The 24,587-nt window shown below is 46.1% G+C and overlaps 1 protein-coding gene across 10 annotated transcripts in view; it reads right to left on the bottom strand.

The window, feature by feature from the left end:
- The window catches only part of MTSS1 (MTSS I-BAR domain containing 1), a 160,650-nt gene that overhangs the window by 9,048 nt on the left and 127,015 nt on the right, over window positions 1–24,587 (bottom strand). For 7 of the 10 annotated variants that reach the window (XM_046642618.1, XM_046642616.1, XM_046642624.1 and 4 more), the window contains 6 exons: window positions 23,922–23,996; window positions 20,022–20,033; window positions 7,368–7,525; window positions 6,066–6,173; window positions 4,676–4,773; window positions 2,092–2,302 (listed from right to left, as the gene is read on the bottom strand). In XM_046642618.1, coding sequence (XP_046498574.1) covers window positions 2,092–2,302; window positions 4,676–4,773; window positions 6,066–6,173; window positions 7,368–7,525; window positions 20,022–20,033; window positions 23,922–23,996 — 662 coding nt within the window. The remainder of the gene's footprint in view (window positions 1–2,091; window positions 2,303–4,675; window positions 4,774–6,065; window positions 6,174–7,367; window positions 7,526–20,021; window positions 20,034–23,921; window positions 23,997–24,587) is intronic. The other 3 variants (XM_046642617.1, XM_046642627.1, XM_046642620.1) reach the window with 1 other exon arrangement.

Genomic DNA, 24,587 nt, shown 5'->3' with positions numbered 1-24,587 from the left:
TCTTGCCTTGACAGAATGCGCAGCCCTGGGACAAGACCCTCACACAAAGAGGGTCCTGCTCTGGGGCACACGTGGGTGAGGACATCATTTCAAGAGAGCAGATGGAGGAAAATGGGAGAATTCTTAACAAATTCCGTCCCCCGGCAGCATTTAGCCCCGTGTACCTGAGTGGACAGATGAAGGGATTTTCCCCTTATAGGTGTGAGTTCCTTTCCCCCACCCTAAATAAAGGTAATATTACTGCCTTCAGGAGATTGTATACTCTGGCCTATGTGATTTGTACAATTTGCTTAAATTTCCCCTCGACCTTCTAATCACAAGCAGCTGTAATGTTTTCTAGAAATAGAACTATTAAATTTTGCAGCATCCTTGAACTTATTAAAACTACACTAGAGTTGCTAGCCAAGCACATCTCGGGCACTGGCTTTCAGATTGAAGTAAGTCCCAACAGGCCACCTTCTGTGCCCCTCAGCGGTCCTTGAGGCAGGAGCCCTGGCCTCAGTCTGATCCACACACTGTCCCTGACTGGAAGGCAGAGAAGCTCAGGGCCTCTTTTTTTTTAGAAAGGCGTGTCAGTGCACACTCCAATGTTAGTTTGTCAGTTGATTAAAAACACACACAGAAATACACCGCACATAAGAACAGCCTTTGAAGAATTGCAAGTTCCTGCTTTCCTTTCAACCATTCACACTCTCTGCTTGCGAGACACACAGGTGTGGTTCAGTGCTGCTCCTGGCAGGGGAAAGACGGGGGACAGGCGGGTGACACCTTAGAGACCAAGCCAAAGCACCGAGCTGGGGCAAGCACAAAGGAACTTAAAGCCGCAGCGCTCAGCCCAGAGCGTTTCCATTTGAAATCGAGACTCTGTCCCAGGAAGACAGAGAAAGGCCAGTCCCCCAGGACGGCTGACAAATGGCAAAGGAGACACTGAGGTGAGAAGCTCTGGGCTCACCAACATCAGACACGTTGGGTGAGTAACCTCCTGGCTTAGGTCCCCAAAACACCTCAGCTGCGTCCTTTATGTGAAGTGCTCCCCAAAACAGTCTCCCAGGGGCACCTCATAGCTGGAGTGGAGCAGAAAGGGCTCTGGACCAGATGCCCTTGTCTCAGGTCCCCGACCTGCAAGTCACATAATTGTGCAACTTGGGCAAGTCACTTACATTTCTGAGCCGCTGTTTCTGCAACAAAATTAGGGATAACAATACTCTACATGGTTGTTGGAAGGACGACACAGATAACATACACAGGAGGCCCTGGGACAGTCCCTGGCACACAGCAGATACTCAGTGACTGTTAGGCAATGGATACCTGGGATAAATAAGACAAGCACACGATCTTCTCAGTCCAAAGATCTTGGACCAAAGGCTGTGTTCAGCATCAAATGTACACCATGGGCTGGTTCCCCAGCAGATGGCACTGTGGGGCAGCCTGGATGTTCATGTCTCCTGGTGTCTCTATGTTGTGTTGCTTACTAAGTGAGACCGGCACTAAGAGAGGACAGAGGACAGCAGGAGAAGGTTGTCCACTGCCCCGCCCAGCGCCTGCCTTCTACTCCGGCTAGAACCACTGGGCAGGGCTGGGTCTAGTGCCGCCTAACCCAACTGTGGTTGAAAACATTCAACTTGTCCCAGAAGCAAAATGCAAACAGAATGATCTGCAGGGGCTCCGATGATTCATTCTCATTCTCAATGCAAACTGATAAAAGGAACCTGAGAGCGCCGAGGAAGGGTTCCAAGGTGCTGTCCAAAACAATCTCCGTCATTCAGAGGGAACCAGAGATGCGGGGGGAGGAAGTGTCACCACTGTGCAAACGCCATTAAAGATGGTGCAAAGCTGGACACTCACAGGGATGCCAGAGAGAACTCCCCATATCAACATGGTGACTCGCCCGTCACCAGCCTGGAGACTGGCTCCAAACCCAACTTACAGTATCTCTCCCTTTTGGGCAACAACACATCTAAAGATGAGAAATTAAACCAGAGGTTTCTGACAGGAGTCTGTCCAAGCCAAGGTCCTTCTTTGGTTCTAGCCATTGATGGTGGTCTGGGCAGCAGGTGTGATGGCAGCTCCTGGAGCCAAGGGCACCCTTACCTGGTTGGGGGCCTCTGGCGGCATTGGGGACGGCGACTTGGACTGGAAGGCGTCCTGGGATATGAACCCTGAGTCATGGGAGGACACGCTGGACAGCCGCACGGGCGCCTGCTGGGCCAGGTTGGAGCTGCGGTAGCGGTAGTGGGAGCTGGGAGAATGTGAGTGGGAGCCGCTGGACCGGGAGTCGCTGCTGTTGACGCTGTTCAGGCTGCTGTGGGGGGCAAGCAGAGGTGGGGCAGGCAGGGAGGGTAAAGAAGGAGGGGTAAGAGGAAGGAGGGGGACAGAGAACGGGGGGGGGGGGAGGGGGGGGGGGGGGGGGGGGGGCGCAGGAGGGAGAAGAACAACAGGACGTAATCAGCTTTGCCCCCAAGAAGCCATGCAAACAGTAAGACATGTTTTCAAAACACCAAATCATTAAGCTAGTAAACAAAAGGCTTTTTCATGTGAGCAAGGGGTAAAAATCCAGCCGCCAGGAATCAATTCTCTGATGGGGCACTGAAGCATTCTTAGGATGGAGGCCTGTGATCATAAGGAGTCAAATGCTACCCAATTCTGCCATGTCATCTACTACCAAAGCTTGGGAACCTGACATCTGTGCCATGAAAAGAGATGGAACTGGTCTCCTCTGCTCATCTGCCTGCAGACACCATGACGCGGCAGCAAAAACCATGAAGGCTTCAGCATGCCCTGGATGGAACATGCAAGTGTCTCCTTAGATGGACCACCTGGGTCCAGGAGACCAAGGTCAACCCAGCCCACCACCGCTTTGGGGATGCAGGCATCAATGGACTTCTCAAGGCGATTTCACCCTCGGCGAGCCTGGTTCAAGACCACCGGAGAGAACGTCAGCAAATGATCTCTGCGTTTGTATCAACGTGTTTTACCTTTTATTAACAACACTGATGCTTTAATGAATGGTTTTATCCTGATCACAGGCGTTTCTCTGTTAAAATATCTGCGAGCCTGGCGTTAAGAGCACACCTGGCAAGAGGCAGGCAGCTTTCAGCAACTAAAGGCAATCAGTGCTAAGCTGTTTGCTTCCGAGAATAAACAGTAAACAGGATGTCGAAAAACGACATGCACCCTCAGGGTGTTCCGTCTGCACTCCTTTTCCAGTCACAAGAAATACGCTCTGCACTCTGTATAATAACTCAGATAATGAAAACTAGAAAACTGAACCAAGTGCCATGGTCCAAACAAGCAAAGCTGACATAAAGGACAGTTGTAGAAGCATCTGAGGGGGTGACATAAACAACCCAGCCTGGGATTAGAAAGTTTGTGGTTTCTGCTCCTAACCCTGCAAGAGAATCTTGTCAAATTTTACAGACCCTGACAGCCAGTAAGGTAGTCAAGGGCTTTGTGACTGCTGTACACGAGAATTACTTCGTGTGAATGTCCTGACAGATGCAGGGGAGTGCGCTGGAGGAAATCTCGGCTCCTGTGGATAATTATCATCAATTTTGCTTTCCCTCCCAATCAGCCAAAAGAGGGTATATGGGGACCCATAGTGAAGCTCACTGTAACTCCACCCCAGCAAGCTCATGGCTGATGTCGTCAGTGCAACATGGTTTTCTATTGAAACTAAAACCATAAGAAAAAAAAGATACACAGTTTTGTTTTATAATAATGAGCTAAGTTTTTTGGTTACCAAAAAAGCCAGAAACCAACCAACGTTTTCAGGTTGCAAATATCAGGATGCAGCCTCTGAAGCCTGAACTTCCTGCTGAGCATGTATTGTGCAAGCTCGAGTATGAAATGAAACACACACAAGCGTGTACAGAGACATCACCATACAAAGGTTCGGCAGATCCATCCTGCTCTTTACTCTCAATGCTAATTCACAGGAAGTGGAAATTCATTTGGCTTTGAAAAGTCAAAGAAAATGATGAGCAGGTTGAGTGGACCAAGAAAGCCAAGTGACGCACGATGATGTCTCCATCTTTCAAGAAGAGGAGAACCAACTTCGCAGTCAGCAAGCCAAGTATGGCCTTCCATTAGAAAACTCCTAGAACAGCCTTGCACATGGCAGAACTATTCCAATTGATTCTAACTGTGTGTTAACAGGTAACAGTAGTGCTAAACAGAGCGGTGGGGGTGCAGGTGGTAGTAGTGATTAACAAGAGCAAGAATTCTATTTACTTTATGAAACCTTGAGACAAAAATTTGGAGGGAAATGAGGGCATAAGCCACTGTTACTTCTTTCATTTGTTCTGGCAACGGCCATATCAGTCTGTGAAGAATCAACCTCTGTTCACCCTTTTTCAGTCCTTATGGTTTTCACTCTGCTGAACAGGAAAATCAACTGCGAATTCATAAAATGGGAAAATCCCTACAACATGCAATGGAGAGAGAGCAAGCTCCAGTCTACTAGTCTAAGGGCCAGGGGGGTTTTCCTTCTGATCCAAAACTAATCCAGAGACTAAAGAGTGAGACCAAAATCATTACGGAATTCTTTCAACTGATCATGTCACCATTTCCTGTTGAAAATGAGCCATTCTAAGAAGGAAAGACAGGCTCTATTGCTCACACTGCCACAAAGAAAAACGGCCTGTGCTGAAAGCAGGCGCGGAGCCCGCAGACTTACCTGCAGACACTTGATTTGCGGGACATGGTGGTGCTGGGAGACGAGGGTGGCGTCTGGTATGACCAACTGTAATCAGAACCTTTCAAGTCCAAAATCACCTAGAGGGACAGAGCCAGGTGGGTGAGCAAAGTGCTGAGAAGGGAAACAATACCTATCAACTCTTAAAACCCATCATAACATCAAAATTCAGCCATCATCGAGGGGTAAGGATTAAAGAAAAAATTGTTGTTAAAGGTTTTTTTTTATTTTTTAAATTAAAGAACCAGACTATTAATTCATGAGTGGCTTAATCTTTTTTCTGAGACAGGGGAAAATATAATTCATTGGGGACAGGGGGAGAAACCATGAAATATCAGTCAAAAAAGAAAGTGAGAGAAAGACAGATTAACAATCTACAAGAGCCACTTACACCCGAGGCTAGAGTTTACAGGATTTTCATCTTATAGCACTACAAAGACAGTACTGGATTCAGGATTTGTTGATCTTGCATTTTAACCACTTGATAGTCAGTGATCACTTGTGCCCTATCTGACCAGCACTAGATATTTTAAAACCTGACAGAATCAAGAGCAAACCAATTCTTTCACAATTACCTCTACGTCAGTCTCCCTTACTTGACTGACAAAGAGCTATTTGAGTGCATCTTTCGTTCACATAGTGGTGCTCAGTAGACATCTATGTATTGAGTGAAAGCATGCACACTGTAGTCTCATAAAAGCAATTTCATAGGATGGAAAATAAAAGCTCTCAAATTTGGCTCTCCAAAGCAGGTGATAACAATTTTATACAAAGGGCAAAAGCCAGCATGTGATTCATCACTGTTTCCCCAAATATGTCTTTTCCCACTTGATCTAGTGTTAACGTCACATGAACCAAATGAACAAGCAGAAAAAATGTCATCTTTTCCATAAGAGAGATCCTCATGCATTACTTAATTAGCATGAGAGAAATTCAGTGAGAATGGTTTACATTGATGACCAAGACACAGCACTGTCGTAATCCTAGGAGAGTTTATTTCTAGAGCGTAGATGAACATAGTGCTTAAGAGCATGGGCTATGGAAATGGACAGCGTGGCTTAAACCCCAGTTCTACCAGTAAACAGCTAGGTGAACCCAGTTAAGTGGCTCCACCTCTCAGTGCCTCAAGCTCCACCTCTAACAAATGGGGATAACAGTGAAGACCAGCTGAGGGAGTCTATATAAAGAGCTTAGAAAGCACCTGGCACACAGTAGGTACCCTACTAGTGATTATTAGTGATGATGATTACTGTGTATCCCAATGTGAAACACGGATATGATTTTAAATGGGATGATGCCCCAAGGAACCCTGAGGACCTTGAACCTTTCTCTCTTTGGTTTGCTCTCCTAAGTGCTTAACCCACAACCCTACCTGTTCACTTGAGGAGGGCAGCTTATGAGGGTCCATGGTCAGGCTTTTCAGATCTTCTGATATAGTCTGAAGGTGAGTTATTTCCCCCAGCATGGAGATTTCTTCCTCCTGAAGGAAAGTAATTCACATGTTATCATCATGACTGACTCACTTCACCATCTCGGTCCTACTGTTTATATGAGGCTCACTGTCTAATCCTTTCAACTTTTCAGAAAAGGTACCCAGGCATTCATACATCTTTGTTGAAGGCACTACTGGCCCTTTCTTTTGGGAAATGGAAAGGAAAAAGAAATCTTCCATAATCACAGAGTGACTGGTGTGTCCCAGACAGTGGTGAAAAAGCCAAAGCAAACACATGGGCCTTCCTCAAAGTGTCTGGAGGCTAGCAGCCTGCTCGGAGGGTCTGCCTGTGTATTCTCACAGGATTTTGCAGCACAGCCTCCTCATCCCGTCCCCACGGGCTGAGGCCCTCCTCTGAAGTCCCTTGGCTTTAGTGGATGACACAATGAGGAGATATTTTGGTCCAGATCTGATAGGTCTTTGTGATAGCACGTGTATTCAATAGAGGTTAACTGCCTCCTTCTTTCTTGTTTTTTCCACCAACTTAATCAATGGCAAGTGAGGCAGGAACAGGGGACTACGGAAGAAACAGTCGTTCACTTTACCGAAGTGCCAAGCTGGGACTGTGGGCCCAGGCAAGAATGATCCATGGAAAAGGTCTATGCTCAGGAAACTACTCATATTTGGGTATTTTGCCAGGACTGAGGGAAGTGAGCCAGTGTCTTCCTATCGGCTTCAAGAATGGCTACAGCAGAACTTCTCAATTATGGTATGCAAATGATTTACTAAAAAATAAGTCTGAATTAATTTACTGAGGCTCTTCTCATATTAATAACATGGTCACTAGGTATTCAGCTTGGCCAGTGGGTCTCAAAATCACCTGAAAGGCTTGTTTAAAACACAGATGACTGGGTCCCCACCCCCAAAGTTGTGGATTCAGTAGGTCTGGATTGGGCTCGAGAATTTGCATTTCTAACAGTTCCCAGATGATGCTGCTGGCCTGGGGACCACATTCTGAGAAGCACTCTGCTGGTGGAACAACCAGTGCTAAGAACTGTGAACAAGGAGCGGGCCATGCAGCCATCTACAGCTTGCAGAGAATCACTGGTCTACAGAACTGATTCCACCATCATGACTCCTGACACACAGCCGATTCCCAATGACTCAATGAAGGATGGATAAACAAAGAGAATCTCCTCCAAACTACCAGTTCAAGCCTTCTGGAGCTTTCCACCAACTTACAATCACTGGCCGCAGCATCGAGATGAAAGTGCAGAATCGGCCACGTTCTTCAATCAAAGCCTTGCGGACTGCCTGCTTTTCGGTTTCTTCCAACAAGAGATATTTATCGTTGACGTCTTGGAGAGCGCTGTCCAACTGAGGCTGGATGTCACCTCTCCCTGGAAACAAAACAAAGAGCCCCAAGCGTGGCTTGCTGAAACACCAGCTTCTTGAACAAACGCCCCTCTTCCCTCGGGTCCTTGCTTGAGTGGAAACCACAATTTTCCAGCACTTAAAAAAAGTATTTATTTATACCCAGAAAAGATTTAAGGCAATTGTTTTTCCAGGACTAGCCATTTCCAATTTCCAGTGCCAGAAGGGCACATTGATCCTGGTTTATTCACGACAAGGGAAGTTTTCCAGGCTGACTCCTCATGTCTTGCCTTCTTGCCTTGTGCAACCCCGCAGAGCCTTCCGCCAATAAACCCCAGGACATGGCAGCCAGACAGTATTCCTTCCCTTTAGAACATTCTGAAGAGGCTAAGGGATGAACAAGGTGACAGCCTATGGATGTTTCCAAAAAGGGGCATAGGCTGGCTCTGCAAGGCAAGCTCAATCAAAGAGCCTCTGTTTGGACTGAAGTTCCTGTCCGTTAAGACAAAGGAGGCGAGTAGCAGCTCTCCTGGCTCTGGGCGGCCCCTGGGAATCCTCGGCAGTTCATTTAACTCCCTAGTGAAGGGTTCTTAATGCTCTTCCTGCAAAACATGCCCAGTAAGGTCTCTGCTGGCAAAAAACTGAATGTAGAGTCAATGTGGAGCCTGGCCCACGTTTGGTTATCACCTGGCCATGTCCACAGACCCCAGTTACATGGAGGCAACCATTTCTAGAGTTTAAGACAGGGTGTTACCCTTTCAAACTCCTCTAGGACTTGGTCGGCAAACTGTCTTTATAAATAAAGTTTTATTAGAACACAGCCACGCCCACTTGTTTACATATTATCTATACCTGCTCCTGCTAAAAGTGCAGAGGAAAGCTGTTGTAACACCGACTATATGGCCCTGAGACTCAAAATACTTACAACCTGGCCCTTTACAGAAGTTTTTTGCTGCATTAGAAGATAAACATGGGCAGTCACTGTGTCAGAGGGACTGATTATTGCAAATCTGATCTGTAGGTGTGGACAAGAAGGTGACCCACCAGGAAACCCAGCTTGCAAGTTTCCACACTGGGCTCCTCATGCAGGGGCTTCACCGATCAGTGGAACCAGAGAGAGAATTTCTAAACTCCTGCAAGACAGGGGCTGGGACTCTCCCATCCCAGCCCTCAGTACAATGCCAAGTGTGTATACAGGAAGTGCTCAATGAATGTCTAATAGTTTGAAACAGAGAATGTTAGAGATGGAGGTGGCCCGAGGGGTTCTCCAAGTCAAGGTCCAGAGAAGGTGAGGGACTTGTTCAGGGTCCTTCAGGGAAAATGAGCGAGCTGGGACAGAGCCCACACAGCCAGATCCCTCGATGTTGGACTCATTCTCCTCTGCCCCACGCCCTCAAGCTGAATGAATGAATTCCACTTGCCTCCTAGGAAGGCGCCTGGCCAGCTAATGTCTACCCCTCTTAAGATGATATAGAGAACTTTCAAGGCAGTGTGTCATTTGGTTTGAAAAAGAGAGAAAATTGACTTGAACGTCAGAATATATTCCACATTTTCTCTTGCAAAGAGATGAGAAAGCTTAATTTGGAGAAAGAGGTGGTCAAGCTTCAAGACATCCCAACAGAAAAGGTCGAAGGATTTTAGTAAGGAAAAGCCACTTCTCAGGCAGGGATTAAGTTCTAAGTGAGCACAGACAGGGAAAGTCCTACGTGGTCAAAGGTCACCCGTGAAAATGCCTCGGATGGGCAGTAAAGCACAGTAAACCCTCTGCACGTATAACTCTCACCAGTCAAGTAAGCACACACGTGTGGTGGGCACAGCGGCACGCAGGACTGAATTCCACGGAGGGCTTCTCTCCAACAATTACATTACAAAAGGATTTGCTGCTTAAGAAGTTCCAGCACATTTTCAAGGTGCCCCACTCACCCACTGCTCCATTTAGTTTCCATCGTGTCTCAGGATCACTGTCAGTTCCTCCACCATTGCTTCAATCTCTTCCACAAGGCTGCAGGGGAGTCAGCCCCACACATTAACCGGGCCACCGGACTATAGGTTTCCTGAGTTTTTAGTGGACAGGAAATCCGTAAGATCCTTCTCCCACTCTCTCCAGGGATTCGCCAGAGGGGCAAGAGCTCCCTCTTGAGGACACCCACTGCCCTCGGACATGAGCTCTGAGATGCAAGGCTGGGGTGTCACCAGCCCTATGAAACTGTGTGCTTTCTCTTCCTCTATTTCAAAATGCTCGCTTGTGCAGCTGAACCCACATACACCAAATGTGTACATGACACCAGCTCTCTGGCTGTAAAGTTCTGGAAAGCTGTCAACACTCCCTCTTCTTCTGGATCCTGCCAAACAGCGAGGCCAACCTCGGGCCCTGCTGGGTGAGGCTGCGTGGTTTAGGGCTGGTCTAGAGGCCTTCTGTAAGTCTCTCAGTCTCATGTAGGATGTTCTAACTAATGAAATACGGAGCGCTGCAGACCAAGTCAGAAGGTTCTTAACCTCAGCGGAGGAGGGCGGAGGGAGTTATCGGAGACAGATAAAAACACACAATGCCTGAGCAAACCCAATTGGATGTGCTTTGATTATGGCAGCAATTTCTTTTACTATCAGCCTATAACTATAAAGAAATTGGAAAAATGTCTATCTTTACTTCCTTTCACATGTTACAAGGCACATGTCTATCTATAATTAATAACACTGACGCTTAAAAATATACCTACATTGGAAAGCAAAGAGACTGGAACCAAGTGTTATCTAATCTGGTAAATATAAATTTAAATTATTCTATAATTATAGCAAAGTTATTCTAAATATGTATTATGGTATAATTAAAGGACTTTCAAATGGTAGTATTCTAAAATAAGTATAATCTGTAAAGATTGCTATAATTATAGTCATACTGAGTACATTTCCACTGAGGATATATCATAACCAAAAAACACAACGTTTATTTCTTAAATTCACTAACACAACATATTATTTATCAAAAAAAAACAACTGTGGAAGAAATGATTCCCTGTCCCAGTTGGAAACACTGGCTTTAAGATACAGTAATCTTTTTAGGTCCACCAATTCAGAGCTGTATTGGTGCTGATTTAATACACAAAAGCCCGTTCTTTTCACTCCTGTCAGCAGTGTTAGGAGAGCCACTGCTGACTCCCCCAGCACAGGTCCTGGCCATTCCAGCTTCCACGTGGGCCAACTCCAGCCTGTTGTTTCACCTCTGCTACTGCCACCTCCCTGGGCCATCTTAGTCTCCTACCCAGACAGCTGCAGCGGCCCCTAATATGTCACCCTGACTGCATGTGGACCAGCTTGCCCAGAGCAGCCCGCAAGTATTGTCACTTCTTGTCAATAGCTCCTACTGCTTTCAAGACAAGTCCAGTGTCTTTAACATGGCCTTCCCTGCAGAGTATGCATGGGTCAGCCCAGCCACTCCCAGCCTCACGATTCTTGGACCACTCTCTCCCCTTCCTCCACCTCACAGGCCCTTCTCCATCCCACCCTCCTATACATGCTCCCTCCTCCCCACCTGCCTAGTGCCTGTTCATCCTGCAGGTCCAGGTCCTTCCGGAAAGCCCTCCTTAAACTCTCACCAGATTAGGACTCTCTTACTTGATCTCAGAAATTCCTTATATTATCCTTCACAATATTCCTCTAAGTACTAATTTCATCTTTATTTCTCTAGTTCTTTGATTGATGTCAGTTTCCCCTACTGATCGAGGAGCCCCACGAGGGCAGAAACCGCGAGTGTTTCTGCTCAGTTCTGTACCTTCTCACTCAGCACACTTATCTGGAAGACAGGTACACAAATATTTGCAAATGAATGAGGCACTGATAGAATGACTTGACCTGAGTTCACCCATTGTCCTCAACCATCACGCCCTTAAATGGCCTAACACTATAAAACTAGCGAATTCCAGGACTGCCAAGCAGCCAAAAGAAGGACGGGGGTGCCTTAAATGGGCTTTCCAAACAAAATTCCTAAGCAAAGAACTGCTTGTGACCTTTTCTGTAAAATCCAAGTCGTCTCAGTCTTGAGAATTTTTTTCCACCGCCAGTTTCCAGGTCTTGGTTGTATTCATACTGGAGAATTCTAATAAACAACCATCAGGGGCCCTTTCCTCCCCGATGGCCAATCATAGGATTATTCTCTTTACAGAAAATGCTCCTGGGGCAAAGCACTGTTAACGGACGCCATGTCACAAGCCACAGCGGCATCCCTAAAGGAGAAAGGATTTGATTTTTTTTTTTTTTTCAATTAAGTAGAGAGAGTTTACAAAGCTTTCTGGAACAAAATGAAAATCTCACATCTTCCAAACATTTACATTTTATTTTCCTTAATGTTCAAGGCAGAAATTAATACTCCCTTTTGACAGAGAGTAGGCCAAGTGTCTTGCACAGGACCACTAAGCTAGGACTGGGCACTCCAGCTCCAGGTCTTTCTTGTTCAGAAGCCCGCATTCTCTGTAGCTTCGTGTGCACAGCAAACGGAAACCCTGGGAACAAGCTGCAAGGAATTCCATGGTCTACGTGGTAGCAGCCTGATTAAAAAGCCAGCCAAGTGTAATTAGCGTTATCTGGAACCTCCCAGCCTCTTCGTAAACACGCTACAGCCCACCCCTGAGCCTCGGGGCTGACCCAAGCCAGACACCAGTCTCAGGCAGAGGGCTTTCCAACAGGAAGAACCAACCCAGGACACACGGGGCCAAGACTGCTGCCAGGAGAGCATCCAAAGTCATCTCTTTGTCCTGAGACAGACATGTGGAGAAGCCATTAGAATCCCAGAGAATCACTTCCATCTGCCTCTGACACACACACACAAATGCTGCATTTCACTTTAAGGTGCCCACTCTTTCACGTTTTTACACCTCACAAATCAGGATGTCTTACAATCAATGGCGTGTCACAGTTGAATCGGCAGTTTTTTTTTTTCTTTTTTTGTGGTCCAGAAAATAATGGTGCGTCTTACAAATGATGGCATCCTGCAGTCAGTGAAATAGGGGATATGAATACAGAAATGGACATTCAAGGTAACGCTGGAGATTAGAATTTTCCAACCAAAAGAAGGCTATCCTTATTATCCCGATATAAATCTTCTACTCTAATACCCTGCAGCAATTTTTAAGTGATTCTCAAAAGTGAAAACAACCAGAAATCAAAAGAAAGATAGATTTGACCAGAGAAGACTGGAGGCTTTCTTACTTAAAATTTTTCAAACACACTCAATTTCTGTTATTCTTTCAACATGCTGTGCCTCAGTTTCCTCTCATCTGTGAGATGTGAATAACAGTACCTAGCTCACATGGTGGTTGTGAGACCAAATGAATTCTTCCATACGATGCGTTCAGCACAACGCCCAGCACGTGGTGAGCACTTGGTAAGTGTCAGGTGCCATCAGCATCAGCAGCAGCGTCACTGAAGTTGTCCTCCTAACACCGGGCACCCCTCAGCAGGGATAGTATGCCGGGCACAGTGGGGTTTTTAAAAATGAGCTTTCGGTTCCAGGTCCTCTTTGATGTACAGAAACGCAAAAGATCCCATAAATCCTTTCATTAAAGGTGAAAGTTTCATCATCAAGATTTGCTAGTCCCTGAGCAATCTGATCAGCTGTTTATCGAAGCAAAGAATAAGAAGAGGCAGCTCAGAGAACAACCATACCGACCCGTGGCTCACCACCTGTCGTGTCTCAGAGAATTCTCAGGTCAGTGAGACGATGCCTCCTCCACAGCTAAAGAAATGCTCCACCTTCCGTCACCCGGCGGCCTGATCCAGAAACCTGCCATCCCCACTCCAGCTCCCCCTTCTCTCACGTGCATTTCTCCTGAACAGCTCTTGAACCCATCCCACTTCTCTCCATCCCTGTGGCACTTCCCTGGCCACTGTCATCTCTTGCCTGGACAACAACAGCCACTTGGTAACTGGGTCTCCAGCTGGGTCACTACTTAATCCAAATACACACATTCAAGGCAGAATTTTCCAGAAGCCAAGAAGTCTTCAAGAGCTTCACCACAGTCCTAAAAGTCAAGTCTTAAACGTGGTAAAAAGGCCATAATTAGGTCCTTCCTCACTTCTGCCTCGTCCTGTCCCTGAGGGAAGATGGCAGAACCACTCACATCTTTGTAAGGTCCTGAAATACAGTACATTCTTCCATCTTCCCTCGGCAAGGGAAAACACTGGTTCTTCCCTAACGACCCCTGCTCCAGGTTGGCATCCTCCCCATTACCACCCAGCCCCGCTCCCCCAATATTAAAGAAATCATCCAACTCTGAGAGTAACTTCCTAATTGTGTGCAGCCATTCTCACGTGTCAACTCCAGGAGGGCATGACTATGGACTGTCCACCACCACATCCCCAGCATCTAGCACATGCTCTGATCCCACGAGGCACCAGTCAATATTAAATAAACGAAACCCACTGCCAGCTTCCAGTCACATTGATTTCTGTGTGCCTTCACACACACTCTCCCTCCTCCTGGAATGTACGTTCGCTTCTTATCCCACCCCATCCTTTCTCTACAAAAACTCTTAATTCTAAGAGTCTGCTTAAGCATCGCCTCCTCCTAAAAACCTTCAGCTCCCCCAAGGGAAATCCAGCCTCTGTATGCCTACAGTATTTCCTTCATAATGAACCGGATCACTTACGTTGCCTGTAAGACATTAGAATGCTGTGATATGATAAAATATATATATATAGACACACATTTGGTCTTTGCTCCAGTTCCTGCCTGGCACAGAACTTCCAAAACCCTTAAAACTTCCTGACCTAGAAGTGTTTTGTCATGCTAATGAGGTGACTCTTGTGGGGAGTAGGGGGGGAGTAGGAGTCTGGACAGATAGCTTCAGGATGGGAGATGGTTGCCAGAAAAACGTACCATGTGATTAGAGGGGTGGAACTTTCAGCCCTGACCCCTGACCTGTAGGGAGGGGAGAGGGGCTGAGGTTTGAATTCAATCACCAGCAGTCAAGGATTTAACCAATCATGGCTACACAATGAAGCCTGGATAAAAACTGTCGAAGGGCGAGCTTCCTGGTTGGTGAACACACTGATGTGTGGGGACGGTGGTGCACCTGGAGAGGGCATGGAAGCTCTGCACCCCCAACCCCCCCACCTTGACACCCAATGTCTCTCTTCACCTGAGTGTTCATTTGTATCCTTTACAATAAACCGGTAATGCTAAGTACAGCCACGTGTTGCTTAACGACGGGGCTACGTTCTGAGAAATGTGTTGTAAGGCGATTTCATCCTTGTGAGAACATCGCAGAGCGTATTTACACAGACCTAGAGGTAGAGGCTACTGCACACCCAGGCTATATGGTACTAATCTTATGGGACCACCTTTGTACACGCAGTCTGTCATTGGCTGAAACGTCACTACGTGGTACACAACTGTAAAGTGCTTTTCCTGAGTTCTGCAAGTCATTCTAAAGAATCATCAAACCCAGGAGACGTCAAAGGAAACCTTGAATTTGAGGTGGACTGGGCAGAGGTGTGGGTAACCTGGGGACCACCCACTGGGGGCTGGAGACTGAAATGGGGGCATTCTTGTGGGACTGAGCCCTTAGCCTGTGGAGTCTACACTAACTCTGGGTAGTGAGCATCACAACTGAATTAAATGGCAGTCACCCAGTGTCAGAGAATGGATGTTAGGACATGAATGCCTGTGCCATCCTGGGGACAACCTGAGGGTGGGGACTACATTTCCTTCCTTAGCCGCCAACAGGGAGGCCCAGAGGCCTCCTATTTCCTGAATGAATGAAGACCTGTTGCTTCTGGGGGCTCATCTGCAGCACCAAGGAGAATGTTGATGAATGAAAGAGAGGCACCAAATGTGAATCAATTAGCCCTGAAAACCTCGAATGGCTTCCAACTCGAGAGAGAGAGGACCACCACCTGGCCCTGCCACTCAGTCATGCACCGCACCATCCATTTAGTGTTCTCCAGGTAGATAAAAACCATTATCGTGCAAGGAATCAATACTGCAAACAAGCCGTCCTTTAAATTCTCTGCCTTTGTGTATTTGGTCAAAATTAACAGAGAAAAGCACTGGGCTGCTGCTGTGCTCTCCTTCCCCCATCATCTAAGTACCTCTCCCCCAGCTTCTGAATGCAGCCACAGGAAAGCCACGTGCTCCACACCTTGACAAGAGTCTCATTGTGCACAGGGACATTTCGGGGCCTTCGGTTCAGCTCCTGCAATCAGCCATTTGCAAGCAGAGTCACAAGCAGGCACTCAATGAACTGTGTCGGGTTAGGCTTTCCCAGAGACCAGCTCTGCAGAAGGGAGCTCGCAGCTCTGGGCCTCTGGTAGATCTGTCTGGCCTGTTTTTACCCAGAATTCTCAGTAGTGAAATATGGCTAACGAAACCCCCGGCCTCCGAGGACGACATGCTTTCATCTCAGACACAACACCCCCTGGCAGGAGCTTCCTGGGTTAAATCCCCATTTCTCTACTCATTTCAGCTAGGGACAGCTTCCTGAATGCCAGAGGAGGTCTAAAAAGCAAAATTGTACCACTCCTGCTTCCACCAAGATGGAAGGAGTGCGGCCGCCCCTTCGTTACGCTTTTCCCCCTGGGCCTGCCAGCACTGGGCGTAGCCTCGCAGGGCCAGCTGCTCCTTTCTCCCCGCTTACTCATCTGACTGCTCTCTCTGGGGTTTCCCAGGGCCAGACGTACGTCAGGCTGTGGCTCTCTAATGCCGACTCATTATTAACAAGTCCTCCCCTGTCCATTTCACACCCGTCTCCCATCAAGTAAGACTTGCACCCCTTTCAATTATTTCCTGCATAATTAAGCATGTGCACTCCCATAATGCCTTTCCCAAGGTTGGAATGAGAGACAGTGACTCAACCATTTTCCCCGCCGGGTGAGTGTTGTATCCAAATGCCCAGAAACATTGCAGGGCTGCAAGGGGACACACCACGTCTCAAGGCCAAAGCCATCGCCGTCCACATTCAGAGCCACTCCTGACTTCAGAGGAACTTTTCCAGCTTGAGTTCCAACAGAGAACAATTGTCCGTTTAGGTCCGAAGGACACTGTCACCATTCGTATGGGTGCTGTGAATGCCAACTGCCCCCAGGGATGCCCACGGGAGTGAGCGCAAATGTGGGTGGGGAACGTGCTGGGAGCCCCGGGCCAGCCCTCCCTCCACCTTACAATGGCATTTAAGAAGGACGGTTATTCTAGTTGCTTTGCAGACAGCCAACAAGCACTCATAGGGAGGAGACTGTGGAAAATATTCAGAGATTTCTAGGTACTGCCACCTCCCTTCCAGGGCAGAGTTTGGAAACCCAGATTGCCAGAAACAATACAGGGTGGGCCACTCAGCTCCATCCTGACTCCAGCGGCCCAGGAGGTCCTACGAGGACGGCAATTCCTGACCAGTTGTGGAGGCACACCCACGACAGACGTGGCTCACCGCCCCACAGTCTCCCTGCGTGAGCCACACCACCTTCTGAGCAGTCTGTCTGTTTCTTCTCGGCCTCTCCTACTCAGCACAGGAACACAGCAAAGGAGCCTCTGCCTTGTGCTGGGCAAGAAAGCCAGGCAACCCACTAACAGTTCAGACTTTGGGTTTGTTTATTTTTATTTTTTTGGTGAGGAAGATTTGCCCTAACATCCATTGCCAATCCCTTTTTTTTTTTTTGGTGAGGAAGATTCACCTTGAGCTAACATTTGTGCCAATCTTCCTCTACTTTGTATGAAGGTTGCCTCCACAGCGTGGCTGATGAGCAGAGCTCTGTAGGTCTGCATCCAGGATCCGAATCTGCGAACCCCAGGCCACCAAAGCAGAGCACATGGAAGTTTAACCAGTCGGCCACAGGGCCAGCCCCTGCAGACTTTGGATTTTTAGGTGGGAATTTCCTCTGGGGAGGAGGTTTCCCACACTATCCCTCTCAAAAACCAAAGAGGGGTGGCTGGAGGGACTCAGACACACGCAGTTTTTACCACTGAGGCAGGAAGAACGATCCTCTCACTGACTGCAGGTTTTGGGCATTCTGAGAGTCATTTCTGGCAGTTTTTAAGCACGGAAGAGACAGACGGGGGGATGTGTGCACACGCCTGATGCGGCCAGGGCTCATGTGAACCGCTCACGCCGTGGAGAGGATTCAGCACGGTGCAGCCTCGTAAGAAAGGAAGGATGATGGGGCAAGAAGTTTTGTCCAGTTTGGGGTCTGAGCAGAAATGGGCCCAGTGACAGAATCTTCTGGAGGCAGGTCGGGGGCGGCAGGTCACTGAGGCTGAGCAGTGGAGGTCACTGTGGTTCTCATGTGTGTACTGTCCACCTGTGGTGGGACTAACGGCCCCCTGGAAGGCTGACTCAGGGCATCACACACACTTGCCCTCAGCGCACCCCTCTGCGCATGGCCACCCTTGGAGCTCCCGTCCAAATGGTGATAGCCACGTCCAGGCACATGCTGTCCCCTCTACCATGAACGTCCCATCTCCCCATGCTCCACTGTTGACCCCTTTCCATCTTCCTCATTATCCCCTCCCACCCCAAGCTTAGCTGGGTTCCTTCCTCTCTGCCCCACTGCTACAGCTTCTGCTCATACCCATCCCGGTACCGAGCACACCCGATTAAACCAGTTGGTTTGCTTCCACGAGAGTCTCAGTTCCTCGAGGGAGCGGTGCACCCTGGCTGGATCCATTTCACAGAGCTGCAAACCGTTCCCTGTGGAGGCCCCCAGGCATTGCTTATGCAGGGACCTGGGATTCAAGGTAAACGCTTCTAACTAGACCGAAGGAGAGTTCCATGGATATATATATTTTTTTCTCTTGTTAAACCAGACTATTTTAACTACCAATGAAACTTTGTTAAAATACACAAGTCCAGGCTCAAAAACAATTTAAAACTTGAAAAAACAATTTACGAGGGCTTCAAACCACAGAACTTCCTTATGTCTTTATGCCCAAGTTCACTGCTATTTATTATATGTCCCTGTGGCTAAGGCCTGTGAATCGGCCCCTGCAAGAGAGAACCAGAGGGGCCTGTGGAGACTTTTCCTGACGAAGACGTGCAGAATCTAAGTTAAGTTACAGAGCCAAAAGGCTGTGTGGTTTCTTCACTCATCCTGACCCTCCCCCGTCCGTCATTTAAAACAAATACAATGCCCCATTTACTCCATAGACTGACTCATGCCAGGCTCTCTGCAAAGGATCTAGTAAAACTCTTGTGTCCTCAAAAGGCCACATATTGTACAATTCTCTTTATATGAAACGTCTAGAATAGGCAAATCCATAGAGACAGAAAGCAGATGAGTGGTTCTCAGGGGCTGGGGGTAGGCAGAATGGGATAAAAGGCAGGGAGTATTTTGGGGGTGATGAAAATGCTCTGAAATTAGATAGCGGTGATGGTTTGCAGAACACTGTGAATGGACTAAAAGCCACTGAAATCTACACCTGAAAACAGTTAACATGGTGACGTTTACATGATATGAATTTTATTACAACAAGCAAAAAAGTGGCTGCGTCTTACCTTCCTTCCAAAGGTATACTAAAAAGTGTTCAAGCTGTTTCATAGCCACAACAGAAAGGACTGGAAAGGACCATCATATTTAAAGTTTCGGGGACAACTAGCCCAATGTCACCATGAGGGGAAGGTGAGGTAGAGCAGTGTTGCCCAATGACCACAGGCCGTCCTGGCCCCGCCTGTCAAAGGACACCTGTGCGGTCTGGCTTTGTTGCAGATGACAGAATCCAATTCAAAACCCTCTTTGGGGCTGTTCGGTGAAAACGCTCAGAGAACACTCGGGCACACTCAGGCCAGATAAACCACATGGACGCCTCACAGACAGACCTCTCCGAGACAGAGGGACAGCCACGAGACTCCAAAAGCAACTGGAAGGTTTAGCAGCAAAATCACCCACAGAATGAGCTTCAACATTCAGTCAAGAAGAATCATTCTGATTATTGAAGATCGGACACCTTTAAAATGAAACATTTCAAAACTCCACTGAAATAAGAAATACTTTGGTTCTTTTCTTTTTTTTTTTTTTAAATCAATTATTGGTTTTGAAAAGAACTTTGTGGTCCTGAGGAGACAAAGTTAAAGATATTTTGTAAATTTAATACAACCAAATCCAATTTGGGGATTATCAATTTTGAGGAGTTATCTAGCATAGCTGCACATATTTTGTTGGTGATATAAATGTACACATCCATATATATATATTGATATATATATGTATAAATATATTTATTTCCTGTGGAAAGGAGAGTTTGAGTCACTCTGTATTTCTTCTTTCTATGAGTCTAATACTGAATTATGAGGATACAAAAGCTCTTAGAATGTTAAGCTAACCCTTTAAAGGGCCAAACGTCAAAGAAAGAAAATGATCGAAACACATACACACACACACACACAATTTTCTTAAAGTTACAGAAATTTAAGTAGGCACAATTGATTGTTCTGAGCTGGTAGGAAAACTTGGGCCACCAGCATAGGTCTGGACACCCATGGAAAGCCCACAGCAAGGACCACACCGTGACCAGCCACCAGAGGTTCAAGATGGTCGACTTACCGAGAGCGTCCACTGGCGGGGGGGGCGCACGGTGAGAAAGTGCAGGATACACAATTGACACAAAAAGGAAAATAATAAAGTCAAACTGGTATTCGAGCAGCAGTGCTAGCTTTCTTTCACGTGTTAAACAGTCCATGGTTTGCCCAGGATACTTGAATTAGGGAATTAAACCCACCTCCACCTTCACTTCCCTGACTTGCTAATTTTCTCTCCTTCTCATCTCAACAGAAAATCTCCTAGTTAGGAATCATCACCCCTAGAGAAACAGCAAGGTTTTTAAAAACAGAGATGAGGAATGTATTCCCATAAGAAGCCAATTAAAATGTTTTATCAAGAAAACCTTTCAAGTATAATTTACTGTCACTTGAAAGTAACGAGGAAAACCTAGGATACAAAGTTTTAAGATGGGGTGAAAATGGAAAAAAATGAAAGGGCTTAACATTTTAGTATCCTAGCAAATAATATGCTAGTCTGGAACTCTGAGTTGGTTTATTAGGTTTACAATATTAGTTCTGCAGCCTCTGGTAAAAAAAAAAAAAAAGTGATAGATTCGACTATATAAATGTCAGGCTCAAGGGTTCACATACTAAAATGCTCCAGTTCTCTCTCAAAGAAAGTCCCTGGTAAACTTTTAGTAGTTACAGATTGAAACAGAAGGCTTTGTCATAATTAATTATTTAATTTAAATTAATAATACGGGAGTTAATTAAATGAGAAATGAGGCTGCTGACTTTGTACTGTAAGTTGGCAAAAGTCAGCAAACAACATAAAATGTTTCCCATGTCCAACCCTCTCTTCCTTCCCTGAGTTGGGTTATGGCCAATGCCAGGACCCCAAAGGCCAGGAGCTGACATCAAAGAGCGGGGCCATTTGGAGCTTGGGGCTATTGGGTCCCCTTCACGTCACTTTCTCACCTTCCCGTTGCCTTTGTCCCAGCCCCCTCACCTGCCAACAGCTGCTCTGCCATCTCTCCAGCCCCACCTCTCTGCCTAGTGTTTACTCCTCGTGTTCAGTAAGCCTGCCTTCCACAAAAATCGGTACATTCACCCACAGCTGGCACATATGCCAACTCGTTTTAAAACGGTTTTGAGATGAAATCTAATCAAAACCAAAAAACCATTAAAAGTTTTTTTTGATGGTCATATTTAATTACCTTTAGATTACAAATTACCACTCTACTATACTAAGAAAGAGTCAAATACAGAATGTGACAAAAGGTGATATCTGCAGAGTGAGAATTAAGGTAAATTAGTCACACACAATAATTACATCCCATGTGTCTGCCTGTGTCAAGGGCAGTGCTGAAACCATGTTGAAATGCACAGGCATTTGAAATTTTGAAAAGGAGAGTCAGAAGAATTTTTAGATCAAAGATCACAGTTTTTGAAAAAGGCACAGCAGAAAGCTGCTTGATAATTTCCTGAAAACACATTTAAAAGGAAGTGATTATTTGGCTGCATAAATCAGATTCAGCTCTAGACCAAAAAAAAAACAAAAGGAACCAAAAGCATTTGTCCATTTTAATATGTGGCATAAATCTCAGAGGGAACTTCTAACACTTTACAAGCCAAGAATCCAGGAAGCTACCACTTGAAGGAGACAAAACAGATGGAGACGTGTCCTAGCAAAAAGGGAAACTTCAGCTAACTAGATCCAAGATAACTAGAAGCCTCAAATAACCAGATTTCTTCTAGCTCTTAACTTGCAGCGTTCCTAGTCCATTCTCAGGCCAAACATCTTGTGGGAGAGCACTCCATAACAAACACTCAGAATGATGACTCTGGTACCTTCTAGAAAGCTCCATTCACCCCAGAAATATACAAATGTGAGCACTTGGTCAAAAAAGAAAATGCACTTACATATTTAAGAAAAAATTTTTTTATAAAGGAAAGAAATAAATACTGTTTTCTGGTTGTACCCTGGAGTAACTAGAAAATCATCCAGAACATTCCAAGCTACTGATCTGACTTAGCTTGCAGACATATGTACACATCGCAGCCACCTTGTCTGGAAAGGATAGGATGCCTGAGTCTGTGGTTGGGGCTGAAAAGACGGATGCTGCAGAAACCTCTGATCAGGTACCCCAAGAAACCTCACAACTAAATGCCAATTACGCCCGAGTAACAGGACCAACAGCATCTCTTCATGTTACACAGTCCAGTCCACTAAGCATCCTCAATCTTTCTATCTGGCACCTTGATGGGAAGCTCGTTTGTTATCCTTTCTAGGTGGCCTGAGCTAGTACTGGGTGAGTCTAATTGCCAGAAACTTGCTTTTGTGTTGCACTGCAAACAACCTATCAGGTTTCCCCTGTAGGTCCAACTGCTGCTAATTGGACAATGCCAGTGACTTTGAGTGACAGATGAGGACTGTTTCAGCCTCCATGCAGAATTCTGATAAAAGGATTACAACTGCAACCAAGAACCTCTGAAAGGAGAACTCTGGAAGAGCAAAGGGAAATAGCTACTTTTTCTTACCTCGTCCTTTTCACCAAACTCCCAAACCTTTGCCAAGCCATAAGCATCTTCCCTGGACCCTCCCTCCAAACCCATTAATCTATCCTATCTCATAGCTGCCAGGCTATCAATGAGGTAGAGCTCAGCTCCAAATTTGTACCAGCCTGCTCTTCCACGGGACCTCAGATTTGATGGAATACAGTGACAGTTTTATTTATAAACATTTACCTCTAGAATCACTAAAATGTTACTGGCCAAAAACCCTGTTACTTGTCAAATTCTAGTTCCCAGGTGCCCTAGAACGTAGATTTGAGAAGCACGAAGACCAGAAAAACATATCCAAAACAACCAACTGAGGCCAATACTAACAGGAGATCTGATTATGGGTGAAAATTCTACTGCCTTTGTCCTGAAATGGTCTTCTGGTTTTTATAAGAACTGGGGGGATATTTTTTTTTCCCATAAATGTCAAAGCTTAAAAACTTGTTCTGTCTTCACCCGCCCCTTCCACTAAACCATTCCATCCCTCCAAATGTATTTCCTTTTAATTCCAAATGAGAACTCCTTGTTTAAGAAAGAGGAAATTTAGTTTTGGGGATTTCTACCTAAAAAGGTCACTCCAAAGAAACACTAAACACAGAGCAGCCTGATGGGGAGGAAAACCCCATTTTATCAGTGGCGGTACAGCAAATTCAAAAACGTGGCATCAAAAAAAATAGTCTGTAAGGAATGTCATCTTCTCAAGTTCAAGCCCCTACATTTTAGGTCTTAGTAAAATGTTACAAATGCTTGCAAACTGGATGTAGCTAGATTTTTCTCTTCAAACTCCCAGTCCGTGCTGGAAGGGCTGAGCTGGGTCACAGAGCTGACAGTGTATTGGTTTATGAATGATGATAAGTGGGGAGGAGGGGCATCTTGCACCCGTCTGGGTTTTCCTCATTGACCTCCCATCCTCATGAACACCATGAAAAATCTCCCTACATAGCCATGACTCCCAGCTCCCACTGCAGCCATTTCTAACACTCTCACAAGACTTAATCAAGGGTTTCAGAGATTATAGGCTGTGAAAGATGGAGGAGAAAATGACATAATTTCTGTAATAATTACGATAGAACATTTGCATAAAGGCTTTTATGCATTATCCCAAGGCTTCCAAGAAATTTATAGGTTTCGTTACAACGCACAATAGGCACGGAAACTGTCAAATTTTGGAGACAAAGGCAGGGGGAGGGAACAAGTCAAGTACAACTTTGCAAGGGCCTCAAATTAATAGATATTCTGCGCTTGAGAACTTTAATTCAGATAGATTCCATTCACTTCTATCTGTTCTCCAGGGCCGTGATATGTAAGGAAGTCTGACTGAACACTTTCTGCTTCAAAGACAAATCAAGCACAGTTCATTTTCCCAGAGTAACACTACTAACGGCAGAATTTGTCAAGTTACCTTTTTTCGCTTTCTTCTGCAGTTTCAGTGTATCTGAGGACTTCTTTTTTATCTCTTGGCGAGCTTTCTTATATTCTAAGAGAAAGCAGAAGATTGAGTAATTTTATCACTTTGCTCAACAGAAAATGTTAGGAAGAGCCATTAATTTCATCACAGAAAGCATAAAGCATGACATGCAGTAAACAGCTTTATCAGAATACGATATGATAAAAATCTCACGATGCCATTTTACGCAAAGGGGTTCATTAACACGAAAAAACAAAATGCACTATGGTCTTTCTAAAGTGTTCACCCCTACCAGCTTTGAGCAGAGATGTCATTCAGGAAGATTTCACTAAAAATGAAAAATTCACAATGTCTCAGCTCCAGCATCAGGAAATATTTTCAATATGATCTACTTTCCCAAGGCCAAAATCCACAGGGCTTCACCCAAAAAAAGAACCCATGTGGCAAGACGCTGGCCAGACGTTACAATTCAGAAAAGGGCACCTCAGACGACAGGAGGAGAAACCAGACCACACGGGAAAAAACTGGGAAAGGCCCAGCTGCCTTACTTGTGGCACTGAGGACACTGAGGAGGGGCAGCCCACATGCACCACTTCCCCCAACAACCACTTCCTCTCCCCAACCAGTGCCCACCCCGTCCTGGACTTCCCATTTCTGTTG

Source organism: Equus quagga, chromosome 16 (genome assembly GCF_021613505.1).
Source record: "Equus quagga isolate Etosha38 chromosome 16, UCLA_HA_Equagga_1.0, whole genome shotgun sequence".
Lineage (NCBI taxonomy): Eukaryota > Metazoa > Chordata > Mammalia > Perissodactyla > Equidae > Equus > Equus quagga.
Note: the sequence above shows the minus strand (reverse complement) of the source record. Positions and strands in the feature narration are given on the sequence as shown.